This window comes from Pelophylax lessonae (assembly GCF_965119305.1).
Source record: "Pelophylax lessonae genome assembly, chromosome: 10".
NCBI classification, from domain to species: Eukaryota; Metazoa; Chordata; class Amphibia; order Anura; family Ranidae; genus Pelophylax; species Pelophylax lessonae.
This window is the reverse complement of record NC_138777.1, coordinates 205,431,589-205,458,003: the sequence shown is the minus strand read 5'-3', so window position 1 is coordinate 205,458,003 and position 26,415 is coordinate 205,431,589. Positions and strand designations below refer to the sequence as shown.

The 26,415-nt window shown below is 45.0% G+C and overlaps 1 protein-coding gene across 1 annotated transcript in view; it reads right to left on the bottom strand.

Moving 5' to 3' along the window:
- The window catches only part of LOC309565289 (uncharacterized protein), a 153,258-nt gene extending 136,734 nt beyond the window's left edge, over nucleotides 1-16,524 (bottom strand). The window contains exons 1-3 of the mRNA XM_082270189.1: nucleotides 16,458-16,524; nucleotides 14,136-14,340; nucleotides 1,316-1,454 (exon numbers count right to left, since the gene is read on the bottom strand). Of these exons, the coding sequence (XP_082126315.1) occupies nucleotides 1,316-1,454; nucleotides 14,136-14,340; nucleotides 16,458-16,512 (399 nt within the window). The 5' untranslated portion in view covers nucleotides 16,513-16,524. The remainder of the gene's footprint in view (nucleotides 1-1,315; nucleotides 1,455-14,135; nucleotides 14,341-16,457) is intronic.
- Nucleotides 16,525-26,415: the final 9,891 nt, after the last annotated feature.

Genomic DNA, 26,415 nt, shown 5'->3' with positions numbered 1-26,415 from the left:
TCGCTAATGCATCAGTGACCAATGGCAATACATTAACCCCCTTATGCTGCATAATACAAACATCATTGGTAATTAACCTCCCCTCAGCCTCCCCCCAATCCAAAGAGTTAATTTCATATGCAGATGCCAATCTGCTTACTTGTGGGATTAACAGTTATTTTGTTCTTCCTTGGCACGGCGGCTCCTCCAGGTCACAGCTTCGGCAGGAGAACTCTATGCTCCTCTCCTCTGGGTTCCTTCCAATCCTGGGGGCCGGGCTCTCAGTGGCATCACGCCGGGCCGTCACTACAAAGCACGTGTTTAGGCGGGTATCTCCGCTGACAGGGAAGTGAAGGGCTGGGTGCTATACTGTGATGTGCAGGAGCAGCGTGCACATCGTTACAGCTCGCCCGCCTGCCCAGTGTGTTAGTCATACCCATACGCACTTCACCTGCCCTGCGCCCTCCTTCCTCCACTAAATTGTGCCGCCCAGGGCATCTGACCCTTCCGCCCCCCTTGTACCAGCCCTGCTATTCAGAGCACTAAGTGTAATTTCTGCCCACTGCTTTGTTCCTCACTTTTGACAAATTTTGACAAAAAAAGGTGACAGCTCAAGCTCCAGCTCACAGCCTGTTATTGACAGCCTCAGCTCTGTTCCTGTGTGCAGGAAAGGGGGTGGGCTGGTCAGCTGATCAGCTCTCAGAGAACTTTTACTGAGCTCTGAAGAGTGTAGTTTCAGCTGTCCATCCTTTTTTTCTGAAAAGCAGACAAGCCTTATAAACTCTGGACTTTGACCTGATGTAGAGAAGAGAAGACTGCAGATAAACAGGTACAACTTATGTAGGAGGATTTGTATCATCTCTGTGTATCACTTGTGGCCAGTCACTTCACTGGGTATATGTAAGGGTTTACAACCACTTTAACTATGGCATGTGACAGCCAAGCAGCTTTCATCCTTAGTGGGAGAACTAATCAATAGCAAACTCCCCTTTCTCTTTCATGACAGGTTCCCTTTAAACTGACACCATATTCATATCAGCCTGACAGCTAAAAAAACTTTGCCTGTGCCAGTTCCTGAAATAGAAGTAAAGGTACAGACCCTTGTTTGTAATCTCTATGGGCGTTTGGTTTACTGCAGCTTTGACAGTTTCATGTTTCAGGCAGGCAGATGTGACCGCACAGATGGATGCTACAAGCCGTCAGAATCATGTAAAAAGAAAATATTGTACAGATCTACATGGGCCATCACAACAGCTTGATTAAATGTTTCCGGACTAGCGATGCCTTCTACAATCCAGCAATATCTCCCATAATCTGCGGCACCTCTGGGACTCACTGGTAGTTTGGCATCCTGTCTACGGTCAGCCGGAGTAAAGACATTGAGATACAGGCAGTCCTCAGATGTGGGAGGGAGCTTGGTTTTGGCTTTGATCAGATCTTTAAAAAGTTTCATCCCTTCCTCGTTCTGCAGACACCTAAAAGAGAAAATCTGGATATTAAATCGCTTCCATACCGGGCCAATTCTGGCTTTCCTCTCCTACATGTACAAATCATCTTTTTTTTTTGCTAGAAAATTACTCAGAACCCCCAAACATTATATATGTTTTTTTGTTTTTTATCAGAGACCCTAGGGAATAAAATGGCAGGCATTGCATTTTTTTTTCACTCCGTTTTCAAACACAATTTATTTGGCAAAAAAAAAAACACTCATGAATTAGAAAAAAACAAAAAACGTACAGTTAGCCCAATTTTTTTGTATAATGTGATGTTATGCTGAGTAAATAGATACCCAACATGTCATGCTTTAAATTATGCACTGAAAACAAGAAACAAACAGAGAGCGCATCGGCCTATTGCATTATCCTCAAAGTAATGAACTTTAATAGGGTAAAAGCAAGGTACCCACAAACGAATGTTTTGGTACAGGCATATCTCATAAAAGGACTCATGTGTCTGCAGTATCTCGTCATGGATGGATAAAAGCGTCCATAGATAGGCTGACACGTTTCGAGGTCTTGCCTCTTCCTCATGCACACTCATGAAATGTTGCCAAACTTTGGTACATAAAAATCTCCATAGGCGATGTTTTAAAACTTTTTACAGGTTACCAGTTTAGAGTTAGAGAGGAGGTCTTGTGCTAGATTTATTTCTCTCACTCTAACATTCGTGGTGATACCTCTGGGGTCTATAAATCCCCACATCTCGCTTCTAGGCTGCAAAGCCTGAGATCAAAAAAACAAAAAACGATCTTGGCTTCCCAGACGGAAAAAACGATCTTGGCTTCCCAGCGTTTACATCTGCTGAGGCCAGACGTGACGTCATAACATCCCATCCGGCCTCTGAAGGTCATAGAGGTTGCTGGGGACCATCTGGTCCATGGGATTCTCTATGGTAAACGCCGCCGCTAGCCAACTCATTTTCCGGCACGCTGATTGCACGGGCGAGCCGGTAGAAGCACAGGAGGGCGGCGGGAGGGGCCCCCTCTGTCCCCTGTAAATACAATCAAGCAGATGAACAGCACAGTGCAGGGAATCACCAGCAGAAATGGAGGCGGTACCACCCTAGAGGTGCCACCACACCAGGACCAGGCCATAGCAGAGCAAGACAGGCAGCTTCCTAAGCTGCAATACAATCAATTTCTTTTTTAATTGGATTTAGATACGCTTTAAAAATTAGACAACAGCTATGCAGAAAATAGAACAGAATAGAAGGGAGATCAGATTATGCAGACTGCTGAGCTCCCAAGTGAAAATGGATCCCCTGTATCTTGATAATGTCATATCAGAGAGTCTAAATTGCTTTACAAATTGCAATAAGCGTTTACCCACTTGCCGACCAGCCGTCGTACTTTTACAGCGGCAGGTTGGCTCTGTCCAGTGAAACGACTTACCTGTACGTAGCTTCGCAGAACTGCTAGCGGAGGCGCGCACCCATTAACCACAGGGGGAGCCAATCCGCGGGTCCGGCGGCAGTGATTGCCGGCCGGGCACCCATGATCGCTCCCTGTGGAGACAGAACGGCGCTTGTAAACACACCAGACCGCTGTTCTGTCAATTACGAACACCGGGATCCTGTTTTCCTCTTATTTGGGAACACAGGTCTCTGTGTTCATGCAGCATGTCCACGCCCCACACAGTTAGAAAGCACCCCGTAGGGACACATTTAACCCTTTGATCGCCCCCTGGTGTTAACCCTTTCCTTGCCAGTGTCATTATTACAGTAACAGTGAATATTTGTAGCACTGATTACTGTAGTAGTGTCACTGGTTCCCCTAAAAGTATCAAAAATGTCAGTTAGGGGTCCAATCTGTCCGCCGCAATGTCACAGTCCCGCTAAAAATCGCTGATCGCCGCCATTACTAGTAAAAAATAAATAAAAAAAATCACATAAATCTTCCCCTAGTTTGTAGACGTGATAACTTTTGCGCAAACCAATCAATATAAACCTATTGGGATTTTTTTTTATCATAAATATGTAGCAGAATACTAATTGGCCTGAAATGATGAAAAAAAAAAAATATTTTTAAATTTCTTTTTAATGGGAATGTTCTATAGCAGAAAGTAAAAAATATTTTTTTTTCAGAATTGTTGATCTTTTTTTGTTTATAGCGCAAAAATCGCAGAGGTGATCAAATACCACCAAACGAAAGCTCTATTTGTGGGGGGGGGGGGGATATCAATTTTATTTGGGTACAGTGTCGCACGACCACGCAATTGTCAGTTAAAGTAACGCAGTGCCGAATCGCAAAAAATGGCCTGGTCATTAAACCCAAAAGTGGAACTTCCGCTTTAAATACTCCTGACCCCCTGACATGCCACATTTGGCATGTCATTTTTTTTGGGGGGGGGGGGGGAGCGGGTACCTAGATTTGACAGGTACCCGCTCCCACTTCCGCTCGGCTTACCTAGGCAGCTTGAGCCGAAGTTCTCCTCTCCCCCACCCTCCCTGCAATCTTCCGAGACACGTCATAGGTCCCAGAAGATTGCCTGGCCATCCACGACACGCAGCGCGACTTGCACATGCGCAGTGTGCACCCGGCTGTGAAGCCGCAAGCTGTCACAGCCGGGTGCCCACACTAGAGATGCCGGCCCCGCCGAGAGGAGAGGGAGAGGAGCGAGGCTTCGGGCGGCCGCATGGCTGGACCATGGGACAGGTGAGTGTGTGTTTATTAAAAGTCAGCAGATACACTTTTTGTAGCTGCTGACTTTTAATAGACATAAAAACGGGTGGAACTCCGCTTTAGGGGGGTAAATCCGTCCAGTTCAGAAGTGATTAAAGGATTTATAATATTACAAAATATTAAACACACTTGTTTATTATAAACATTAAAGGACAGCTGTAAATATCTATGTGGGTGGAAAAGGTTCATCGGTTCAGTGACAGTTGTCGGCACAAAGGTGAAGGAAAAAATTGCTGACACTCCGAAATTCTCACACAGACTGAGCTGAAGAGTATTCTGATCTTGTGACAGTTCAGGGACGATGATAATGACAGATTATTCTGGTGTCACAGTGAAAAAGGTTGACCTTTGGATTTATTCCCAATAATACAATGTAACAAACCAATGACTGGCTGAGGCAGGAAATGTAACTTTGTATCTGTATATTGTATCTATTGTATTTTAGTATTATAATAAAATAGATGGAAACCAGGACTGGTAGAGGAGCTCCAGGAGCTCCAGTCTCGTCCCAAAAAATTAAAATCAGCAGCTACAAATACTGTAGCTGCTGACTTTTAATATAAGGATACTTACCTGCCCCTGGATCCAGTGCTGTCCTCACCCGAGCCGATTCTTTAATCCAGGCGCCGTCTTTCTTACTAAAAGGGAAATCAACAGTGCAACCTTGCTTCCAGCTGCCCATGAATGAGTCGCGCTGCGCTTTGTGAATGGTCCCGCAGTCCTCTAGGACCTGCGATGTGTCCCAGAAGGCTACAGGGTAAGGAGGGGGGCTGAACTTCGGCTTACCGCAGCGATCTGGCTGGAAGTGGGAATGGGGGGGGGGGGGGGGCAGGTACCTGTCAAAATCAGCCCCCCCCCCCCCCCAAAACAAAAAAAATGTGCCAAAATATAATGGAAGGAGTGGCGGAAAGTGGTACTTTCCATTTTGGGTGTAGTTCTGCTTTAAAGCCTCTTTTAGATCAGCAGTTGGGGGACAATAAAAATGCACAGTTGGGCCACACTTTTAACCCCCGCCCCTTAAGCTGTAGTGGCAGTGGTTGGGGAATGTTTACATGCCAGAAAAAAAAACCTCTAACATGTTGCGATCGGTAAGCACAGAACACAACCTATTCAAGCGAAAAGGCAAGTGCTGCAACTGCTTGCAAATGGCCCCTGCCCCCACCTATAACGCCTTCACAGCAAGGAGCACATGGAAGGGCAATGCATGCAAAACAAAACCAAGGAAAATTCACCAACCAGTCTGCTACCAACTCAATTATCCTGTCTAACAGTATGCGTTCAAAAACAGGGCTTTAGTAAAGAATTTATAAAAACAGGGCGGGAGCCTGCGGTAAAGAGAGAAGCTTGTTTGCATGCGCGCAGGCTGCTGCCAAGCGTAGTCCCAACCAAGGGATGTGATTTCAGGTCAGGAGGAAGGTTGCTACAGCACCAGAGGGCCCTGGTAAGGGGGATCCCAGTTTGGTTTTGTTTGAGTCATCCATGATTTGGAATCAGCATGTTGGCAGTGCACCAGTCGACAATTCTACCAAGATGAGCCGCCGAATGGTATTTTTTTACGTCGGGGAACACCAAGCCTCCGAGTGTTTTAGGAAGGGACAGAATGTGGAGAGGAAGGTGAGGCTTCTTATTGGCCCAAACGAATTTCGAAAAAAGGGAGTGTAATTTTCTGAAAAATTTAGAGGGTAGGTGAATGGGTAGGGTCTGGAGGAGGTAGAGATACTTTGGCAAGATAAACATCTTGATCAGATTGCATCTTCCAAACCAGGAGTGGAGACCTCCACTCCACTTTTCTAAAAGGATGTGAGTAGAGGCCAGCAGGGGTGGGAAGTTAAGTCTAAACATATGGGCAAGATCCGAAGGAATTCATGTACCTAAGTACTGTAACGCAACATCAGTCCATTTAAACTTAAGACTCAACGCTAGAGCTTGTCGGAGGCGGGGTGACAGTGCAACTTCCATGGCTTCCGATTTGCCAAAGTTAATCTTTAAGCTGGCCAGTTTCCCGTAAATCTCAAACTCGCGGAGAAGGTTGGGAAGAGAAACAGTAGGATTAGTGAGGGAGAATAGAATGTCATCAGCATACGCCGAGATTTTATAATGCATGTCTCCAACTGGGATACCAGTGATATCAGGGTTCAGACAGATTCTGCATAGAAACGTTTTTTTAAGGCCAGTTATAGTGTACACAGACGGAATCCATTGGATAATTTTTTCCCCTAGACCGTTATGTTTGAGCACCGCAAACATAAAATTCCATTTTACACGGTCAAAGGCCTTCTCCGCGTCTGTCCCCACAAACACACTGGGTAAACGGGAGGTATTGGCCACATGGACAAGGTTAAGCACCTTGATCGTGTTGTCTCTAGCTTATCTGAAGGGTATGAAGCCTACTTGGTCTAAATGGATGAGATGCAGTAAGTGTTGCGCTAGCCTGTTTGCGAGAATTTTAGTAAAAATCTTAAGGTCAAGATTAAGGAGTGAAATGGGTCTGTAACTGCCACATGCCATTGAGTCTTTACCTTCTTTAGGGATTACGGAGATATGAGCCTTTAACGTGTTTCTACCAAAAGCTGCACCCGAGCTAGCCGCATTAAAACGTTTAAGCATATATGAACTGAGAATCGGGAGCAAAGTCGGATAATATTGTTAGGTAAAGTCATCTGGTCCAGGGGCCTTCCCAGGTTTCAGCGAGCTGGGGGTCTGCTGTAATTTAGTAGGAGTGATAGGTTGCTTGAGCTCCATCAGTACGTCCAACGATAGCTTAGGGAGAGAAGACGAGCAGAAGTATTCCTCTATTAAATCCTGGGGGGGGGGGGGGGGGGGAGAATCACGCAAGTTGTATAAAGAGGAGTAGAAGTCTTTGAACGTATCCGCAATCTGTTTAGGGAGAGATGCCTTCTTGATTTCGGGGGACACAACGTGTGGGATATAGTAGGCCATCCTAATATCTTGGACTGCACGCGCTAGGATTTTCCCATATTTGTCACCCCATTCGTAGCCTATCTTCCAGCTTCTTTGAAGAGCTGCTTTAGTCTTCTATTGGAGAAGGTCCACAATCTGTTTCCGGACAGTCGTCAACTCTAGGGCCAGTGTCTGGGAAGGCGTGTGTTTGTGACAAGCTTCCACTCTACAGTATGCAGCGTGGCGAGAAGAGATTGGAGCTGCTTGTCCCTCTCCCTTTTGAGTCTAGAGCCGTGCTTGATCAGGACACCCCTAATGACAGCCTTTTGAGCTTCCCACAGTATTCCTATGTCACAGGTCGGTCGTACAGAAATAGGCTTGGAGTTTTCTAGTTACACCTGCTAAGACCTCGCGGACGCGGAAGAGAAGGTTTCAGTCAGTTGGTAGGACAAAAGAGCGGGCGCGTGGTCAGACCAAGTCATATTCCCAATGGACGCAGAGAGAACCGCATGAAGTTGATTATGTGGGATCAGAAAGTAGTCAATCCTGGAGTATGTGTGGTGGACAGGTAAATAAAATGTATAGTCTCTTTCTCCGACGTGAAGTACATACCATGCGTTGACCAATTGAGCGTTATGAAGGGTTTGGGCTATGCGTTTATTAACGCGGGGAGGTACGGAAGAAGAGCCAGTAGACGTATCTAGCGTGGGATTCAGGGGAACATTACAGTCTCCCCCAACTATCATTTGACCCTCTTTGAATTCTAGCAAAGTGGTTATCAAGTGTGAAAAAAAAAATATCCTATATCCTATATAGCCTGAGTTAGGCGCATTGATAGAAGCAATTGTCACCCGGGTGTCGCCGATAAGACCCTTGACAAAGGCAAAACGGGCCTTGGGGTCAAACAGTATGGCTTGACAGGACCACGGTAGTTTATGTGAGATCAGGATGGAGGACCCTTTAGACTTTCCCTCCGCACTAGTTGCATGGTAAGCGGTCGGACAGAATCTGTTTTTCAGAATGGGAATTGTGTCATCTCTAAAGTGCGTCTCTTTCACAAGAGCAATATCCGTATGTGCCCGTCGCAAATCATGTAATAACATATGCCATTTTATGGGAATATTGAGTCCTTTAGCATTCAGTGAGAGTATATTCGGGGACAGGAGAATACAAGACACACAGAAAAAAAAAAAAAAAAAGGAGGGGGGGGGGGGAGAGGTTAGGAAGGAAAGAGCAAGAAGAGATAGGATAGGAAGAGAAGAGAAGTGCAGGAAAAAAGAAGTTACAAAGAAAGGAGGATCAGGAACAGGAGTAAAGAAGCAAATAAGGACACAAGGTATTCCAAATAAACTAAAAGAAGCAAACCTAAATGTTAAATACAGAAATATATGACAGATGCTGGACCAGCGCTTTTAAATCCACAGTGTGAGGGGAAAATTATAAAAAGTTAATGTAAACAATAGATATAAAAGCAGATATAGAGAATCAATATTTGGCCTAGGTGGGGATGTGGAAGGAGAAAGCCCAAGCAGGCCTGACTCCGTCCCGCTCCCAGCTCAGTGGAGTAACTGATCATACATGCAGTATAGTGAGATGACATGGCAAATCAAAAAAACGGAGAGCTGCGTACAAAAACATATATGGTAAGTATATCTACATAATATATTTTTTTATCACATTCTCTAAAATATCTGATCACCATATGTGTATACACCTTTGGAATTATTCGATGGTGTCCTAAGTCCCTTCCTCAGTGCTGCTTTTCCATCTCTCTTTTCCCCTCCTTTGCAGACTGGACGGCCTTCACCCGCCTCAGCCCCGGGTTAGACGGTTGCCTTTGGGGTGGTCTCCATTTCTAGTCATAGGTTACTTTATTTATTGGAATGTAAGTATTTGGACCCTATTTATATTTTTATTTGTGGAAAATTGGTTTTTATTCCTTTTTTATAAAAATTAGATTTTTGGATTCAAATACTAGTTTACAATTACAATTGCAGATATCATTTTTAATTAAAGGTCCTGATGAGTGGATGGAGAGCCACAAAATGCGTAGAGCTCACAGTTATGAAGACATATCTTTCGGGGACTGACTAAGTGTTGTTCATGATACTGTATATACATTTTTATGATATTTATTTATACAATATGGAATGTACTTTTATATATGGAATTTATCTACGTTATGTCAAGTCTTCCAATTGTGTATGTCTATATTTTACTTGTGTTTTTTATATAACTGTCAATTATGAAATATCCAATAAATTATTAATTACTATTCTGTGATTTTACATATCTTGTTTATTAGTAGGTGGCCGACCTCATACAAAGTCCAATGACCCATGTTTTCCTCTTTGTATATATGGTAAGTAGTAGTACCCGTGTGGTCAAATCTGTACATATGTGATGGGGCCACTCCCAGCACTCCCATAAAACAAAAAAACACACCCGTTTGGACAGGTAGAGAACGCGTAACGGAGAAAGGATTAATCAACCACTGTTTCCTCTCTGGGTCACTCATCAGGGGAGGAGCAGGAGAGAGAGAGGGGGGGAGGAGTGGGAGGGGAGGAGGGACCCGGGATCTAAGCCGCTTCTGAAATGAAAGGCGTCAGGCAAAGTACATTCGCCAAAACCTGACAGTTAGGGCTCCGTCTCCTACCCCCACACCCCTCACATCGACTACCCGCCGCCCCCCACACCCCAAGAGAGATAAGAACAAAACACCATAAGAAGCGGATAGGAATAGGGTGGGAGAAACAGTAGCGGAGCAATGATAAAAGGCATATTTCCTTAATGACGTCCGTTTATCCCTCAGCACCAAACACCCCCCCCCTCCCCCCTGGTCAAATCCCCCCCACAACCAATAGTGGGGATGGGAGAGTCCCAGATAGGGAACTGATCTGCAGGTAACCAGCGAGGATCAAACATAGCACCCAAATGTAACAGTAGCCTTCTCCCTCCTCCACAGCACTTTAGAGACAGCTGTCAGGCCTATATGACCACCAGGGCATGTGAAAAAGAAAAAGAAAAACAGTTTCCTCATGGTCGTTCATCAAGCCTCCAAATTGAAAAAAAGAGGGGAGTCTCATCACGAGGTAGCAGAGTTGTCAAGGACAGCTATGTGGGCTGGAAGGGCAAATTAAAGGTAGCTGGCAGCAATAAACACATCGCCATGTGAGTGAGGTGGCACCCGGAGCCAATGAAAATTTAGGGAGCAGGGCCCTAAATGCAAAAGTCAGTTACTGCAGTGGGGAGAAGGAAGATAGGTCCGTGATAAAGGTGCAGGGCGTCTAGCGCAGGGCAAGCACAGCAGAGGAAGACTCAGGACTCATGTGAATCCTCCGGGGAGGTGACACAAGATCTCCGTCTATTGCACTGCGGTCTGAGTTGCTGATTCCTTCAAGGCATAGGGAATGCACGCTGGCCAGAAAGATGTGGAAGAAAATTCAGCCAGTCCTGGATCGGCACTGGTTCGGTGCCCAGGAAAGCAAAGCAAGCCGGTAGATCAGACATGGAGCGGAGAGTGAAGGAGCGCTGGTCTCTCTGGAAGGTGACTGTGATTGAATACTCCCAGCAGTAAGTATAGCCTAGGATGTGTGCACGGTGCAAAAGAGGCCGAAGCATACCTCGTCTCTATAGCATAGCCTTGGAGATATCCGGCAGGATCTTAAGAGGTGCTCCATCGAATTCAACTTCACCTGCTTCCCAGGCCTTTCAGAGCACGGTCTCCTTGTAAGTGTAGTGGTGGACTCGACAGATGACATCTCTGGGTTTGTGCAAGTCTGGGGAGCAGGGCCCTAAGGCCCTGTGTATTCGGTCGAAGGAAAAGTTGTTAGGCATGTTGGTCCCCGCCACTTGTTCAAATATTGCAGTTGCCGTGGCCGCCAAATCCTCAGAGCCTGTGGCCTCTGGGAGTCCCCTGATACACAGGTTATTACGCCGACTCCAGTCTTCCATCTCTTCCAGGCGCAGTTGGAGTGATCAGAGTGAGACGACTGCATGGACTCCCAACATATCACCCTGCTTTCCAGGGACAGCAGGGAAGACTCCCCTGCTGTTAAGTAGTCTATCGCTGCCTGTATGTCCCTCTTAAGCTCCTGGACAGTTTGGCTCCACCCGGCAGATGAGAGTCTCTATGTCGGCTCTCGTGGGCAAAGACAGAGTTCTGCATCCATCTGCATAGCAGGAAACTGAGAAAAGTCTTGGGCCGCAGGGCTGAGGGCAGCCGGTGTGTCAGATCCCAGTTTCGAGAAGGTAGAGGCTGCCGGCGAGGCGGGTAGTTCAGGAAATCCAGAGGTCTCGCCAGAGAGGCCGCGTGGCGCCGCCATGTTGGATTCAGGAGAGGGTGGCTTGGAGTTCGGGAAAAAGCAAACAATATCCCCCAACAACTTTTAGTAGAGCCTCTCATTCTCCGCTTTTTGGTTGAGAGCATAGTATCCAAAAAGAGCTAAGTAAGCCAAACTGGTGAGGAGACAGGACGGAGCTCAGAGAACACACATCTCTACTGGACCATGTCTAAGCCACGTCCCCCCGATCCTATTTATTTCTGCACCTTTTCAGAGAACACATCCCGCACTTCTTTTCTTGCCTAGACAAGAATGATGTTTGCACAACCAGCAGCCTCTGGGATACCTGCCCCTTCCATCCCAGGCAGGCCCAGATGCTGCGCCATGTCATTAGTCGGCCAGCTGTCTCATACTGGTTTTTGTGACCAGACCTCCAATGATGCACATCAGGAAACCAGAAAAGACAAGCAGCCTACTGATGCTATCACAAAGGAAAATGGCAGCACAGGATCCAATGTACTGCAGAAGAGCCACAGATCCCTAAAGGACAAGCTGGGTTGCTGGACAAGAGCGTATGATTAGGGTGTTCAGGGAGGAAATATGGGCCTAAGGGCTGGTTTCAAAAAAAAAGAAGGAAGGAAGAAAGTATTCTCAAGTCTCATTCATCACATAAAATATTCCTCATTTCGGGTCAGTGGGCAGAGCCATGTAAATCATTGTTATGCACCCTATTGGTCAGATGCACATCCAGAACCGGTGGCGTATAGTCCAAATATAATAATATAGAGCCATTTAGTCTTATTGGACATCATCAGTGCAGTGAATGGAAACCATGACTTCTATGGAGGAGGGCTTGGAACCCAACAAGACAATATAACAATACAGGTTATGGTAAGAAGGAAGTAAAACAGTCAAAAAGGCCTCCAAGCGAATCAGTGCATAGCACAGTAAAGTCTTCCTACAACAGAAGGTATTCACAAGTCTTACTGATTTGGTTGGAAGGATTTTTGATAGTTTTAAGCCCCGTACACACGTACTAATCATTGGCCTAACGATCGGCCGTCTTTTGTCCAGGGCTGTCGTGTCTGTTGAAAACTGCAAACGAATTTTGTCGGCCAACAACAGCTGACTGCAAAAGTGATGTCATGTGATGGTTAACCTTCCTTGTCTTTTTTCTTTTCTGAGCATGCCCAGTCTTGCTCATCTGCTGTCTGTCGGCCGAAATCTGTACTGACTGGCGAACAATCGGCCGTTCTGGTGACGGACAACAAAAATGTTAAAGTCTGCACGACAGATTCTGTTCGGCCGAAAATGCGCTGCCGGAAGCATCATACTAACAAGCCTACAATCAGCCGATCGGTCGTCGGCCGAATATTTACGGCCGACAACCGGTACGTGTGTACGGGGCTTTAGTCCCCTTTGCCCATAATCTGTAAGGCTAAACTGACCGGATTTCCTGATGGTGACAACGATGGCGGTGGACCATCCCGGTGTAATGTTTGTGTGTGGGCTGTTTGTAGTCTCCACTAGTCGTGCATATATACCACGGTGACAACTAGAAGGCAGTTGTCACCTTATAACAGGAAGTGCTCAAACAAGGATATTCATGAATCTTGAGGGATCATTTTAATGAAAGCTGCAGATTTAACCACTTGCCGACCACCGCACGACTATCTACGTCGGCGGTCAGCCCCTCACAGGCAAAGTGACGTAGGGCTACGTCACTAGCTTGTGAGGATCTAGGGAGCAAGCGCGCGCCGCCGGAGGCGCGCTCCTACGTGGTCACGGACCCCCCCGCGCGTGTGACCGACGGACCCGATGTCCGCCGGTCACTCTGCGATCGTCGGGGGAGAGGGAGAAAGTCAGGCGGCTTGTGTAAACATGCTGCCTGTCATTCTCCCCTGGGTATGAAGGATGATCATACGGTTCTACTATGTAGAACCGTTGATCACTCTTCATACATCTGAAGCCACAGCCAATCAGTAGAAAGCACGCCCCTAGGGACACACATAGCCCCTCCCTTTCAAAAAAAGTTAATCCCTTCACTGCCAGTGTATTTTTACAGTAACAGTGCATATGTATAGCACTGATTACTGTAGAAATGTCACTGGTAACCCCAAAAGTGGCAAAAATGTCAGTCAAGGGTCTGATCTGTCCGCCGCAATGTCGCAGTACCGCAAAGAAAAACAAATCGCAGATCGCCGCCATTACGCGTTAAAAAAAAAACAACAAAAATCTTTCCCTTTGTTAGTAAACGCGATAACTTTTGCGCAAACCAATCAAAATACGCTTTTTGTGATTTTTTTTTACCAAACATAGGTAGCATAAAACAAATTGGCTGAAAATGTTAAAAAATTTAGATTTTTACATTTTTTTGGGGGGGAATTTCATATAAAAAAATGTGAAAAATATTGCTATTTTTGCAAAATTTACGCTCTTTTTTTGTTTATAGCGCGTGATCAAAAAAAAATCGCACAGGTGATCAAATACCACCAAAAGAAAGCTCTGTTTGTGGGAAAAAAAGGACGCCAAATTTGTTTAGGTACAGCGTCGCACGACCGCGCAATTGTCCGTTAAAGTCACGCAGTGCCGAATCGCAAAATACCCCCTGGTCTTTTAGCAGCCAAATCCTCCGGGACTTAAGTGGTTAAATAGATTTACAACCTTTAAAATGACAATAACCCATCAGCGATTGGGTTTATGTCTACTTTCAATATCATTTATCTTTAGACAGTCGGTGACCATTAGCAGCACCTGGCCAATCATCTCTTTTCTTCTCCCACCATACTTACATGGGAGGCTGTTCGGTGGCCTCTCTCACCCCATTCCAGCTTTCTGGGGGTCCTGATGTTGCAAAACGTAGCGGTCCAACCGGAGGCTTAGCGAAGGGGACCCCATAGAAGGCGTGCACCTTTCGGTCCGTCTCTTTGACCTTTAACGTTTTTCCAAGCAGTTTGCCGTACCGCGTGTCCAGCAGGGGCCTTCCATCCTCCTCGCCTCCTGCCATCAAAGCAAAGACATAATTCACTGAGTGATATCGTGTGCAAGGAAAGGAGAAGGTAAATGGCGGCTTAGTGTGAGGGAGGGGGAACATTCTCATATTTACACATTGCAAGGAGATGAGAATCCCAAAACAACAAGTCCTCAATTTGCTGATTTTCCCATTCATCACTAAATAACAGCTAAGAGATAGAAAGACAAGAATGGTGGCTGTTGAATGATGGAAGCAGATTTTTTTTTTTTTCCCTGGTTTAGACCTGTGACATCCTGAAGTGGAGTATATACGGGGAAAATTTTAAAAAAAGTTTATTTTTGCATACGTACCCGGCAGTTGGAGGATATCGTTTTTGTTTTCCTTACAAAAAGAGTTCCTCCAGTGATCTGTGTACACTCAGAGCCCCTCCATCACTCACATGGCGTGGATCAGATCTCAGTGTTTGCGCTCAGCTATGGCCCAGCCCAGCCTCACCTTTGTCTCACTGCCAGGTTATATGTACATAGATATCCTCTGCACAGATCTCAAACATTCCAAAGGTCTGCAGTGCCATAAACCCACATTTATACAGTAGATCTGTAGATAGGAGATGTGCATGCAGGGGGCAGACAAATGGAAATCCGCTACCAGGGCAACATTTGGCTCTGCTGAGCCTTGGTATGCATGTGAAGGTTGCACAATGTTGAGGATTGTACATGCTTTCATATGATGCTGAACTCTCTGACCCAACGTTCCTGGTCACATGACCAGCGAGTATTGTGCAAGACAATGCAGTCGCTGTTTATCGCTGAAAAACAATGAAATATCGCAAAACCCCACGGGGACCGGTCACCCCTCACTCTGCAGAACAATGACCAGTTAGCAGCACATCCGCTCTGCAGGAGAATGGGACATCAACCTAATATTATTATTATTATTATTATTATTATTATTATTAACTACAAACCCCCATTATATCGCGGTTCCGGTATCTTGAGGTTTTTTTTTTTTTTTCTGTAAGACCTATTACTATTGTTTTATTAATTAAATCATTGTTAATTAAATATTTATGTGTTTTTCATTGCTCTTGCTCTGTCTCGCAGTATCTTTTATGTGTTTAGATGAGTTTCTATTGTTTTAAAAGTGTGTTTAAAGACCTTAAAATGCTTTTACAAGTACAGTGACAGTTATAAAAACATGCCTAGAGTGTATTTAAATAGGGTATTTCTATTTTGCGGATTTTCACTTATTGCGGGTGGGTAACCCCAGCGATGGGGGGGGGGGGGGTTTACTGTATTTGGTGGCTTTAAAAATGATTTACATAAAGCGTAAAATGCAATACAGAGAACACCCCCCCCCCCCTGTATGTAGTAGCAGTCAGTGTGCCCCTCTGTATGTAGTAGCAGTCAGTGTGCCCCCCTGTATGTAGTGGCAGTCAGTGTGCCCCTCTGTATGTAGTGGCAGTCAGTGTGCCCCTCTGTATGTAGTGGCAGTCAGTGTGCCCCTCTGTATGTAGTGGCAGTCAGTGTGCCTCTCTGTATGTAGTAGCAGTCAGTGTGCCCCTCTGTATGTAGTGGCAGTCAGTGTGCCTCTCTGTATGTAGTAGCAGTCAGTGTGCCCCTCTGTATGTAGTGGCAGTCAGTGTGCCCCTCTGTATGTAGTAGCAGTCAGTGTGCCCCTCTGTTTGTAGTGGCAGTCAGTGTGCCCCTCTGTATGTAGTGGCAGTCAGTGTGCCCCTCTGTATGTAGTAGCAGTCAGTGTGCCCCCCATATGTATGTAGTAGCAGTCAGTGTGCCCCTCTGTATGTAGTAGCAGTCAGTGTGCCCCTCTGTTTGTAGTGGCAGTCAGTGTGCCCCTCTGTATGTAGTGGCAGTCAGTGTGCCCCTCTGTATGTAGTAGCAGTCAGTGTGCCCCCCATATGTATGTAGTAGCAGTCAGTGTGCCCCTCTGTTTGTAGTGGCAGTCAGTGTGCCCCTCTGTATGTAGTGGCAGTCAGTGTGCCCCTCTGTATGTAGTAGCAGTCAGTGTGCCCCCCATATGTATGTAGTAGCAGTCAGTGTGCCCCCTGTATGTAGTAGCAGTCAGTGTGCCCCTCTGTATGTAGTAGCAGTCAGTGTGTCCCTGTATGTAGTTCTCTCACCTGCACACAGGCCTGCGAGCAGCAGGCAGCACAGCACAGCTCCTTCACTCCTCATCTCCTCTCTGAAGTAAATGACAGCATCAGATGCAAAGAGTTACATATGGAGGGGGCTGGACTGGTCCTGGCTGCTGATTGGCCATAGAGGCTTTCATTGAAGGAATGATGGGAAGTTTTTTCCATTGCCCAGGCTGGAGGAGGAGGACCTGTCACTGTCACTATCTGTGAGATCTCACTGCTGAACACTGACATTCCTCTCTCCCATATACATTCACTGGCCACTTTATTAGGTACATCTGTTCAATTGCTTGGTAACACAAACTGATAATCAGCCAATCACATGGCAGAAACTCAATGCATTTAGGCATCTAGATGTGGTGAAGAAGACTTGCTGAAGCCCAAACTGAGCATCAGAATGGGGAGGAAAGGGGATTTAAATGACTTTGTACCTAATAAAGTGGCCGATGAGTGTAAGTCTGCACAAGTTGTCAAGCGCACTCATACACTTTTTTCAATACTGTGCATGCAAGAACCATATATGGAATGAAGAGAACCCTCAGCAGGCACAGAGCTGTGCTGCAAATACAAACCACGATCTGTCACTGGGGCTGAGTGTCCACTAACATCAGGAGGGGGTTGTAGGTTGCAGAGAACAGAATCATGTGACTTCATTTTCGGGATTTAGTGCCGGTTCACACTATAGCGTGTGCGGCGATCGCATGTAATATCGGAGCGCACTGCTCCTTCATTACATGCGATCGGATGTGCAGTGCGAATTCAGCCATACACTTTGTATGGCTAGATTCGCACTGCACCCGCACAAAAGTCGCACATGACCCTTTTTTTCAGCCGCATCAGGATCGGATCGCACAGTGGTTCACACTTGTGCGATCCGATCCTGTGCGAACTGTCAGATCGCACTGCGATATGCGATTAAACTGGGGGTGTCGTTAACATTTCATTGACACCCCCTGCATATCGCATATGGCAGTGTGAACTGCCAGATGTGCGTTTGCGATGCGGGAACAGGCTGCGAATTCACAGCCTTCCCGCATCGCACAAGTGTGACCCGGCACTTAAGTTCCCCAGCCATCCCTGCACAGCTCTACACACCTGCTGTGCCCATTATGAGGGGTTCCCACCATCCCAGTGCTGAGTTCCTGGGTCTGCATGTACCTGTTGTGGGTGGCCTCCGCCCTTATTATTCTTAGTAATTACAGTAATTAAAGTATTCATACCCCATTGACATTTTTCACATTTTGTCATGTTACAACCAAAATAAGTAAATGTATTTTATTGGGATTTTATGTGATAGACCAACACAAAGTGGCACATAATTGTGAAGTAGAAGGAAAATGATAAATGGTTTTAAACATTTTTTACAAATAAATCCATTTACAAATCCAATAAATATAATAATGTCCATTTATAAATCCAATACATTAGTATCCCCCCCCCCCCCCTCCCCAGGGTTGTTGTCCTGCTGGAAGGTGAACCTCTGCCCCAGTCTCAAAACTTTTGCAGACTCTAGCAGGTTTTCTTCTAAGAATGCCCTGTATTTGGCTCCATCCATCTTCCCATCAACTCTGACCAGCTTCCCTGTCCCTGCTGAAGAAAAGCATCCCAACAACATGATGCTGCCACCACCATGTTTCACAGTGGGGATGGTGTGTTCAGGGTGATGTGCAGTGTTAGTTTTCCGCCACAAATAGCGCTTTGCTTTTGGGCCGTAAAGTTCAATTTCAATCTCATCTGACCAGAGAACCTTCTTCCACATGCTTGCTGTGTCCCCACAGGACTTCTTGAAAACTGCAAACAGGACTTCTTATGGCTTTCTTATAACAATGGCTTTCTTCTTGCCACTCTTTCATAAAGGGCAGATTTGTGGAGTGCCAACTAATAGTTGTCCTGTGGACCGATTCTCCCACCTGAGCTGTGGATCTCTGCAGTTCCTCCAGAGTTACCATGGGCCTCTTGGCTTCTTCTCTGATGAATGCTCTCCTTGCCCGGCCGGTCAGTTTAGGTGGACGGCCATGTCTTGGTAGGTTTGCAGTTGTGCCATACGCTTTCCATTTTTCAGATGATGGATTGAACAGTGCTATGTGAGATGTTCAAAGCTTGGGATATTTTGTTATAACCTAACCCTGCTTTAAACTTCTCCACAACTTTATCCCTGACCTGTCTGGTGTGTTCCTTGACCTTCATGATGCTGTTTGTTCACTAAGGTCCTCTAACAAACCTCTGAGGGCTTCGCAGAACACCTGTATTTATACTGAAATTAAATTACACACAGGTGGACTCTAATAAATAATTAGGTGACGTCTGAAGGCAATTGGTTCCACTAGATTTTAGTTAGGGGTATCAGAGTAAAGGGGGGTGAATACAAATGAACGCCACACTTTTCAGATATTTATTTGTAAAAAAATTGAAAACCATTTATCACTTTCCTTCCACTTCACAATTCTGTGCCACTTTGTGTTGGCTCAAGGCACTGTATGAATCAGATGAGATTTGTAAAGATTTAATTGTTACAACGGATTGGGAAATCTGATTGGATGATCTCCAGTGAACATTGGCCCGGAGGCAAAGGGTTGGACGGCAGCCAGATCCAACATGTAAGATTACATCTCCCATTCATGGTTCATTACTAGGCTGACCTTCTCCCTCTCTGCTCCGCAGCTCGCAGCCTTCCCACCAGCAGGGTCCTTCCTAAATATATTCAGTCACATGATCAGCTATGGTGGGAGTTGGGGTCCCCCTGTGAGTCAGGGGGAAGAGCAAAATGAAACAGCAGAAAAATCACTTACTATTTACATTTTTACAGCTATTGCCAGGTTATTAGCAGTGGAAAATCCAAGTCTGTGTTTTTTTTTTTTTTTTAATTTAGGGAGCCCAGCACACCACAGGTAACCAAATCCTGGCAGAGTGAGCTTATCACAGTGTCAGATGCACCAGAATTTATGCAGAATTTTGTCAATTTATAAAAAATTCAGTGGATGAATGGCACAAGTATTTACCCAGCCACCACAAATTCTGACTGTATTTTGCCTAATCCAGCAATTTCCTGTAATTGTCAACTCCATCTATTGGCCGCAATGCATTTTTTTCTCTTGGAAAGCAGGAAAATACCGAATTATGGCCACTAGATGGAGCCGATGATCATAGGAAATCAACAAATTAAGCAAAGTATGGCCAAAATCCTCTGGTGCAGATTCAATCCCTGTCATATAAAACACATGTGCTGGGAAGATTTTTCCGTTTAGAATGATTGGTGAATGTCAGATTCACTGCTTTAAAAATATACTCATCTTTGTTTAGGTACATAATAATATACTTAAAGTCGGTATCTTTACAAGTCTGCAAGATTAAATTCCTGACATGTCTCAATATAAAGTAGAAGTTATCCAAAGCTCCACCTCCACCATCCATCCTTGAGCTCCAGTCCAGTGACTTTGCCTAGGCTGAGATGATGTCATCAATATGCTGCAGGCAGGAGGAAGCATTTATTTATTTATTTTTTACAGATACTTCAATTTGCGCAGCGTTTTACATATACACTATATTGTCAAAAGTATTGGGACGCCTGCCTTTACACCCCCATAAACTTTAATGGAATCCCAGTCTTAGTCAGTAGGGTTCAATACTGATTTTGCCCACCCTTTGCAGCTATAACAGCTTCAACTCTTCTGGGAAGGCTGTCCACAAGGTTTAGGAGTGTGTCTATGGGAATGTTTGACCATTCTTCCAGAGGCGCATTTGTGAGGTCAGGCACTGATATGGACAATAAGGCCTGGCTCACAGTCTCCAATCAAATTCATCCCAAAGGTTTTTGTATCGGGTTGAGGTCAGGACTCTGTGCAGGCCAGTCAAGTTCCTCCACCCCAAACTCCCTCATACATGTCTTTATGGACCTTGCTTTGTGCACTGGTGTGCAGTCATGTTGGAACAGGAAGGGGCCATCCCCAAACTCTTCCCACAAAGTTGGGTGCATGAAATTGTCCAAAATGTCTAGGTATGCTGACGTATTAAGATTTCCCTTCACTGGAAGTAAGGGGCCAAACCCAACCCATGAAAAACTGGGCATCCCCAGCGATTAATGCGGTGTTACACTCGTTTTTAAGTTTGTTAAAAGGCAGCAGCTACAAAAAGTGTAGCTGCTGACTTTTAATGAACACATTCACCTGTCCCATGATCCAGCAATGCAGAAGCCTGAAGCCTCTCTTCTCTCTCTCCCACCTCTCCTCGGCGCCAGCATCACAAGTGTGGGCACCCGGCTGTGACCCCCTCAGTGGCCAGACACGTCACAGGTCCCAGAAGATTGCAGGGAGGGAGGGGGAGAGGAAAACTTCCACTCAAGTCACCTAGGCGGCCCGAGCGCAAGTGGGAGCGGGTACCTGTCAAAACTAGATACCCCCCCCCCCCCACAAATCGGTAGTCGGTTGTGACATCTTTGAGCCGAAAAAACGAAGGACGAGTTTGAAAATTTTCTGCCGAACAAGCGATAAATTGAAAGGTTTCTCGTCCAAACTGTTTGCACTAGGTATATGTGAAAAAAAAAAAAACAAACAAAAAACTGATTCATTTATGTCCATTAAACGATTTATCCATCATTACATGATGGCACGATCATTTGCTCTCACGGCAAAGTGTTTCTTTTTTTCGAAAATGAGTTTGAGCAATTTTCCGTATAGTGTATGGCCAGCATAAGACTGGGATGCCATTAAAATGCATCTGCGTGTAAAGGCAGGTGTCCTAATACTTTTGGTAATATAGTGTATTGTCTATACATTGTTTTTTCAGGCTTTATGGCCAGACACATGATAACTGGTTCTGAAAAATCCCTTTTATGTTTTTTTTTTCCGATGTGGATATGATGTTTGTTCCTGGCTCAGAATTGTCCTTAAGAGCCGGTTCACATATGAGCGATCCGACTTGCCGGGGCGACCTCACAGGTCGCGGTGCGCAGCTCGCACCGTGACCTCGGAGCGGCCGGCGCGGACTTCATATCATTGAAGTCAATGCAGGTTGCTCCGGGTCGCCCCAAAGAAGCTCCGGACCCTTTTTCTAAGTCGGAGCGACTTGTGTCGCTCCTATTAGAACGGGTCCACAGCTTCTCTATGGCAGGCGACCCACGGCGACCTGTCAGGTGACCAGGTCGCCTGACAGGTCGTCCCACTGTGAACCGGCTCTTATTCTTATCAGGTCTGTGCTGACCACTTGTGTTTGTTGTTGCCGATTTTATTTGTCATGTTTTGTACAATTCTTGAAAATTAATAAAAAGAAAGAAAAAAAGAGATACATCTTGGGTCCTCGCTGTCCTGTGACACCCCAGGTGAGATCTGGAGGAACTTACCAGAGCAAAAACGCTGATTGCACCCGCTGATTCCTCAAATATGGTCACCAAGTTGGGTTCAATGTTGTCCTGCACCCAACAGGGAGCCACGACCTGGTCCAGGAAGCCATAATTCCCAGGCACCCTGTCCGTCCTTGGTGCTGGAGACAGAAAGATAGACCTGGTCATAATGGAAATCTGTTCCAGCATTTCATGTCAAAGTGTAGGTAGAAGCGAGATGTATAGTAACTAAGTAGAACTACTTCACTACTGTACTTAAGTACCGAAAGGCGGTATCTGTACTTTCCTAGAGTAGAATTTTTTTCTCCTACTTCCACTTTTACTTCACTACATTTTTTCGATGATTTCAATACTTCTACTCCGATATTTTTTTTTTGTGCTGCATAGTTACTCGTTACTATTGTAAAAATTACCACTGCCAGAACAGTAGATGGCAGGTTTCATGAAGCTCAAAACATGTGTATTATCAGCGCATACGAAAATAAATGCTACTGTATGTATAAATAAAAGCTGCATTTGAAATAATAAAAAACAATATGATGTTCAAACTTTTGACTTCTTTCTTTAATAACTACATAACACAGTACTTGTACTTTTACTTTCAGTACTTGAGTAGCAATTTTTTTTCCAAAACTACTGGTACTTTTACTTTCAGTACTTGAGTAGCAACATTTTTTAAAAAACTACTTGCAATACTTAAGTACAAAAAATGTTGAATACTTTAGTACTTCTACTCAAGTCACTTTTTGATCGAGCACTTGTACTTTTACTCAAGTATGGGTTTCGAGTACTTTATACAACTCTGGGTAGAAGCAGAGACATCACCGATCAGGGCAGTGATACATTGTATCATTTATGGAACAGATGGCCCAAACAGAATATTACAAACAGGCGTGTCCGTGAGGAAAAACAGGAATTGCATTGGCTTCAACGGGAGAGGAGAAATGATGGCAGATTAAAGAGGAACGGCACCCAAGGTATCATAAATGATATTTAAAAAACCTATAAACTGTCTCTGAAAATGTAATAAACATACTTACAATTCCATGGAGTCCAGCACCATCTTCTTGTAGAAAACGTTTCCCTTACTCTGCTCTGTTCCTGGTGCCACTATCAATGGAGTTCCATCTATTGCACAGTCTCAGATGCGTTACGGGTCTCTTCAAAGTGTTACAGATATGTCACCAGCTTTCTGGTAGACACCCGTGGCATATCTGTGCATGTGTCCTGTACACCTCTGAAGGTCCAAAGGGTGAAAGCCCACTTTAAGAACTTTTTACAGCTTTTAGGCTTAAATACAAATAAATAGAATAAAAAAGAAAACGTAATAAAAAGAAACAAAACTGAAATGCCACTTAATAGAAGTATCTTTTTTGTTATTACAGTTTTCTGTGCCCCAGGGGAAAAATGTTGTATTTTGTCCCATCTTCCCGTGGAAGGCTAGCTACATGGCCAGACGGGTTGCCCTACTCCCCAGACCATCCGCCAATGCAGCTAGGTGCTTGTCTCAGGAAAGTGCTTGGAGATATGCTCCAGCTACCAATGCAGCCGTCTCCTTGCTAGCTGCGTTGGTGGATGCCCTTGGGAAAGCGGAGCTTCCTGTCTGACATCATAGCTAACATATGCCCAGAGCATGTAGGAAGATTGGACAAAGTAGTACATATATTTATCCCCTGGGGACAAAAAATAAATAGGACTTCTTCCTTAAATAGCTTTTTAGTGCATTTTTTTTTCTTTGTGCTCTACATGTTTTGTTTTTTATCCATTTATAGTAAAGCCGATATATCGGGGGCCGATATGCACTTTCCCTGATATATCGGTATCGGCCCCCAGAACTGGCCCATATTGCCGATACTTTTTTGACGTCATTCTGCCTTCTTAGGCCGCCTCCCTCACCTTGGACAGCCTCGTCTGGAGTCGGAACTAGTCTCGCGGGAGTGTATCACAGCCATACGCCCACCCACAGCAGCCCGGTGCCACCCACATCCACAGGCCCTGTACCAGCCAGCCACAGGCACTGTACCAGCGAGCCAGCCAGCCAGCCACCCACAGGCCCTGTACAAGCCAGCCAGCCATCCACAGGCCTTGTACCAGCCAGCAACAGGAAATGTACCAGCCAGCCACCCACAGGCCCTGTACCAGCCAGCCACAGGCACTGTACCAGCCAGCCACCCACCTACCACAGGGTGCCAGCCAGCCACCCACCACAGACTGCCAGCCAGCCACCCACCACAGGCTGCCAGCCAGCCACCCACCACAGTGTGCCAGACAGCCAGCCACCCACCACAGGGTGCCAGCCAGCCATCCACCACAGGGTGCCAGCCAGCCACCCACCACAGGGTGCCAGCAAGCCTGCCATTAAGCATTGAACAAAAATGAACATGTTCAGTACCAGATTTGTGTAAACATAGAAACACAGAATGTGTCGGCAGATAAGAACCATTTGGCCCATCTAGTCTGCCCAATATATCTGAATCCTATGAATAGTCCCTGGCCCTATCTTATATGAAGGATAGCCTTATGCCTATCCCATGCATAAAAAATTGCCTTTATTTTTCAAAACTGTAAATGTACAAAATATCGGCCCATATCGGCCAATACTGATACGTTGTGACCAAAATATCGGTATCGGCCCTGAAAAAACCATATCGGTCCATCCCTAATTTATAGATATATTTTGTTGTTGTTTTTATTTTTACAAAGCATCCAAATAACGACTGGAAAAATGTAGAGACAGTGCATCTTTTTTATTTTTGCTTTTTTTTTTTTGGTCTTTTTTTATTTGTATTAGATTTTTTTTTATACAACATAACAATAAATATATAAAAAAATAAAGAAAACAAATTCTCCTCCCAAAAAAAAAGAAACCCAAGGAAAAGGCCCATAAATGTTTCTGTACTTTATTTTTGTTTTTTTTACTTTAGTTTTTGTTTTTTTTCTTCACTGATAAAGATAAAACTGGAAACTAATTTTTCTTACTTTTCTATGTTTTTCTATTATGTTATTAGAGGGCTCAAATATTACAATATAGCTAGGGGGGTAAAGTATAATTTATTCCATGGGGGTTGTCTGCCCCCTGCTGCTTTTATTTTGTATTGGGGAATAGGGATAAAAAAAAATACTTTAAAATGAAGACAAATCAGAATCACATCCTCAGAATACAGTTCAGGTGCCAAAAATGTAAAAGACACAAACACATCAGAATCATCAGACAATCAAGACAAGGAAATACATTTGCAATGTAGGAAGGGGTGATGGGTCATCTCAGTCTCATGGGGAATGCATTGTTTTCAGTCAGTCCTGACAGGTAGACTTCCAGTTGAGAGGGGGGGAACAGTGACGCGCAATGACTAAACAGGAAACACATCCTGCATATATAATATTGTCCCCCCAGTCGAAAAACTCAAAACAATAGAAACACAAATATGAAACCTTATATTACATAGGATAATTTCCATGGGTCGTTCATTTTCCTTATATATAGATGAGAAAACCTTAAACAGGTTAGAGTTCTCCTTTAGCTCATCACTTTGCATCACCAATGACATTGATTAAACCACTTTATTGGCAGAAATGTGCGCAGTCTGCTCATAACTGGTAATGGTTAGACTGATCACCTGCTAAAGTTTGGTCAGATCAGGTCAGATTTGTCAGAACTAAAGGATATGAGCAGTACCAGGATGGCCATTTTCCTTCCCCAGGTAGGTGGGTCATATCTGAGTTCTGTCTGGTCCAGCCCAGATGGAAAACAATTGAGCTGCAAGTTTGAAGCTGGACTTGGTTGGCTTCACAAGTTTGTTGCACAATTGCAGCAAGTCCGCATTGCATGACTCCAGATCAACTTTCTTTGCAAACATTCTGTAAGTCTGCTACAAGTTCTGGTTTGGTTATGTTGTGCAATAGTCCTCCCACCACAGGGGTCACTGTGGCTGAATTTCCATGCTGTAGACTTGCAGAGCTCTTGACTCACAACTGCAACTTTTCTCTTGCTAGAGACTTGCCACGCAAAATTAGTTCAAATTGGAAAAGTGTCAACTAGAACTTGTGCTTGAAGTGCTCTGTGAGTGTACAACTTGCCAGTGAAAATGTGCAGCAAGTTACCAAGACTAATGGGCCATACACACTATAAGATTTTCTGAAGACTTTTTCCTTTAGACTTACCAAAACCATATAATATGAGGTCAAACCTAAACACTTTCAATTTGTATCCAATCTGGCAATCCCTTGCACTACATAGAAAAGGTAAATCTGAAGGAAATCTAACCACAAAAGTTGGATAGTGTGTATCCAACTTTACAATTCAACACTGCCACAAATCTGTGGCAAGTTATCTGGGAGGGTGCCAACTGGGAGACAGACGCAGAAGGTGTCTTCTCTCCCTGCAGGGTCATGTGATTTTCTGGAGAATGTTGAAGGACACGAGCAGTCCCTTATTTTTATTTTAGGCGTGGGGTCATGTTTGAGTCCTGTGTGGTCCAGAAAGTTACAGAATTATGGACTTTATTGGTTTTCTAGCCCTGCAGAGGCATGTGATGTTCTAGGGAACCCAAAAGGACACTAGCAGTCCCAGAAGGAAACAGCCATTTTTATTCTACAGGAGGGGGGATC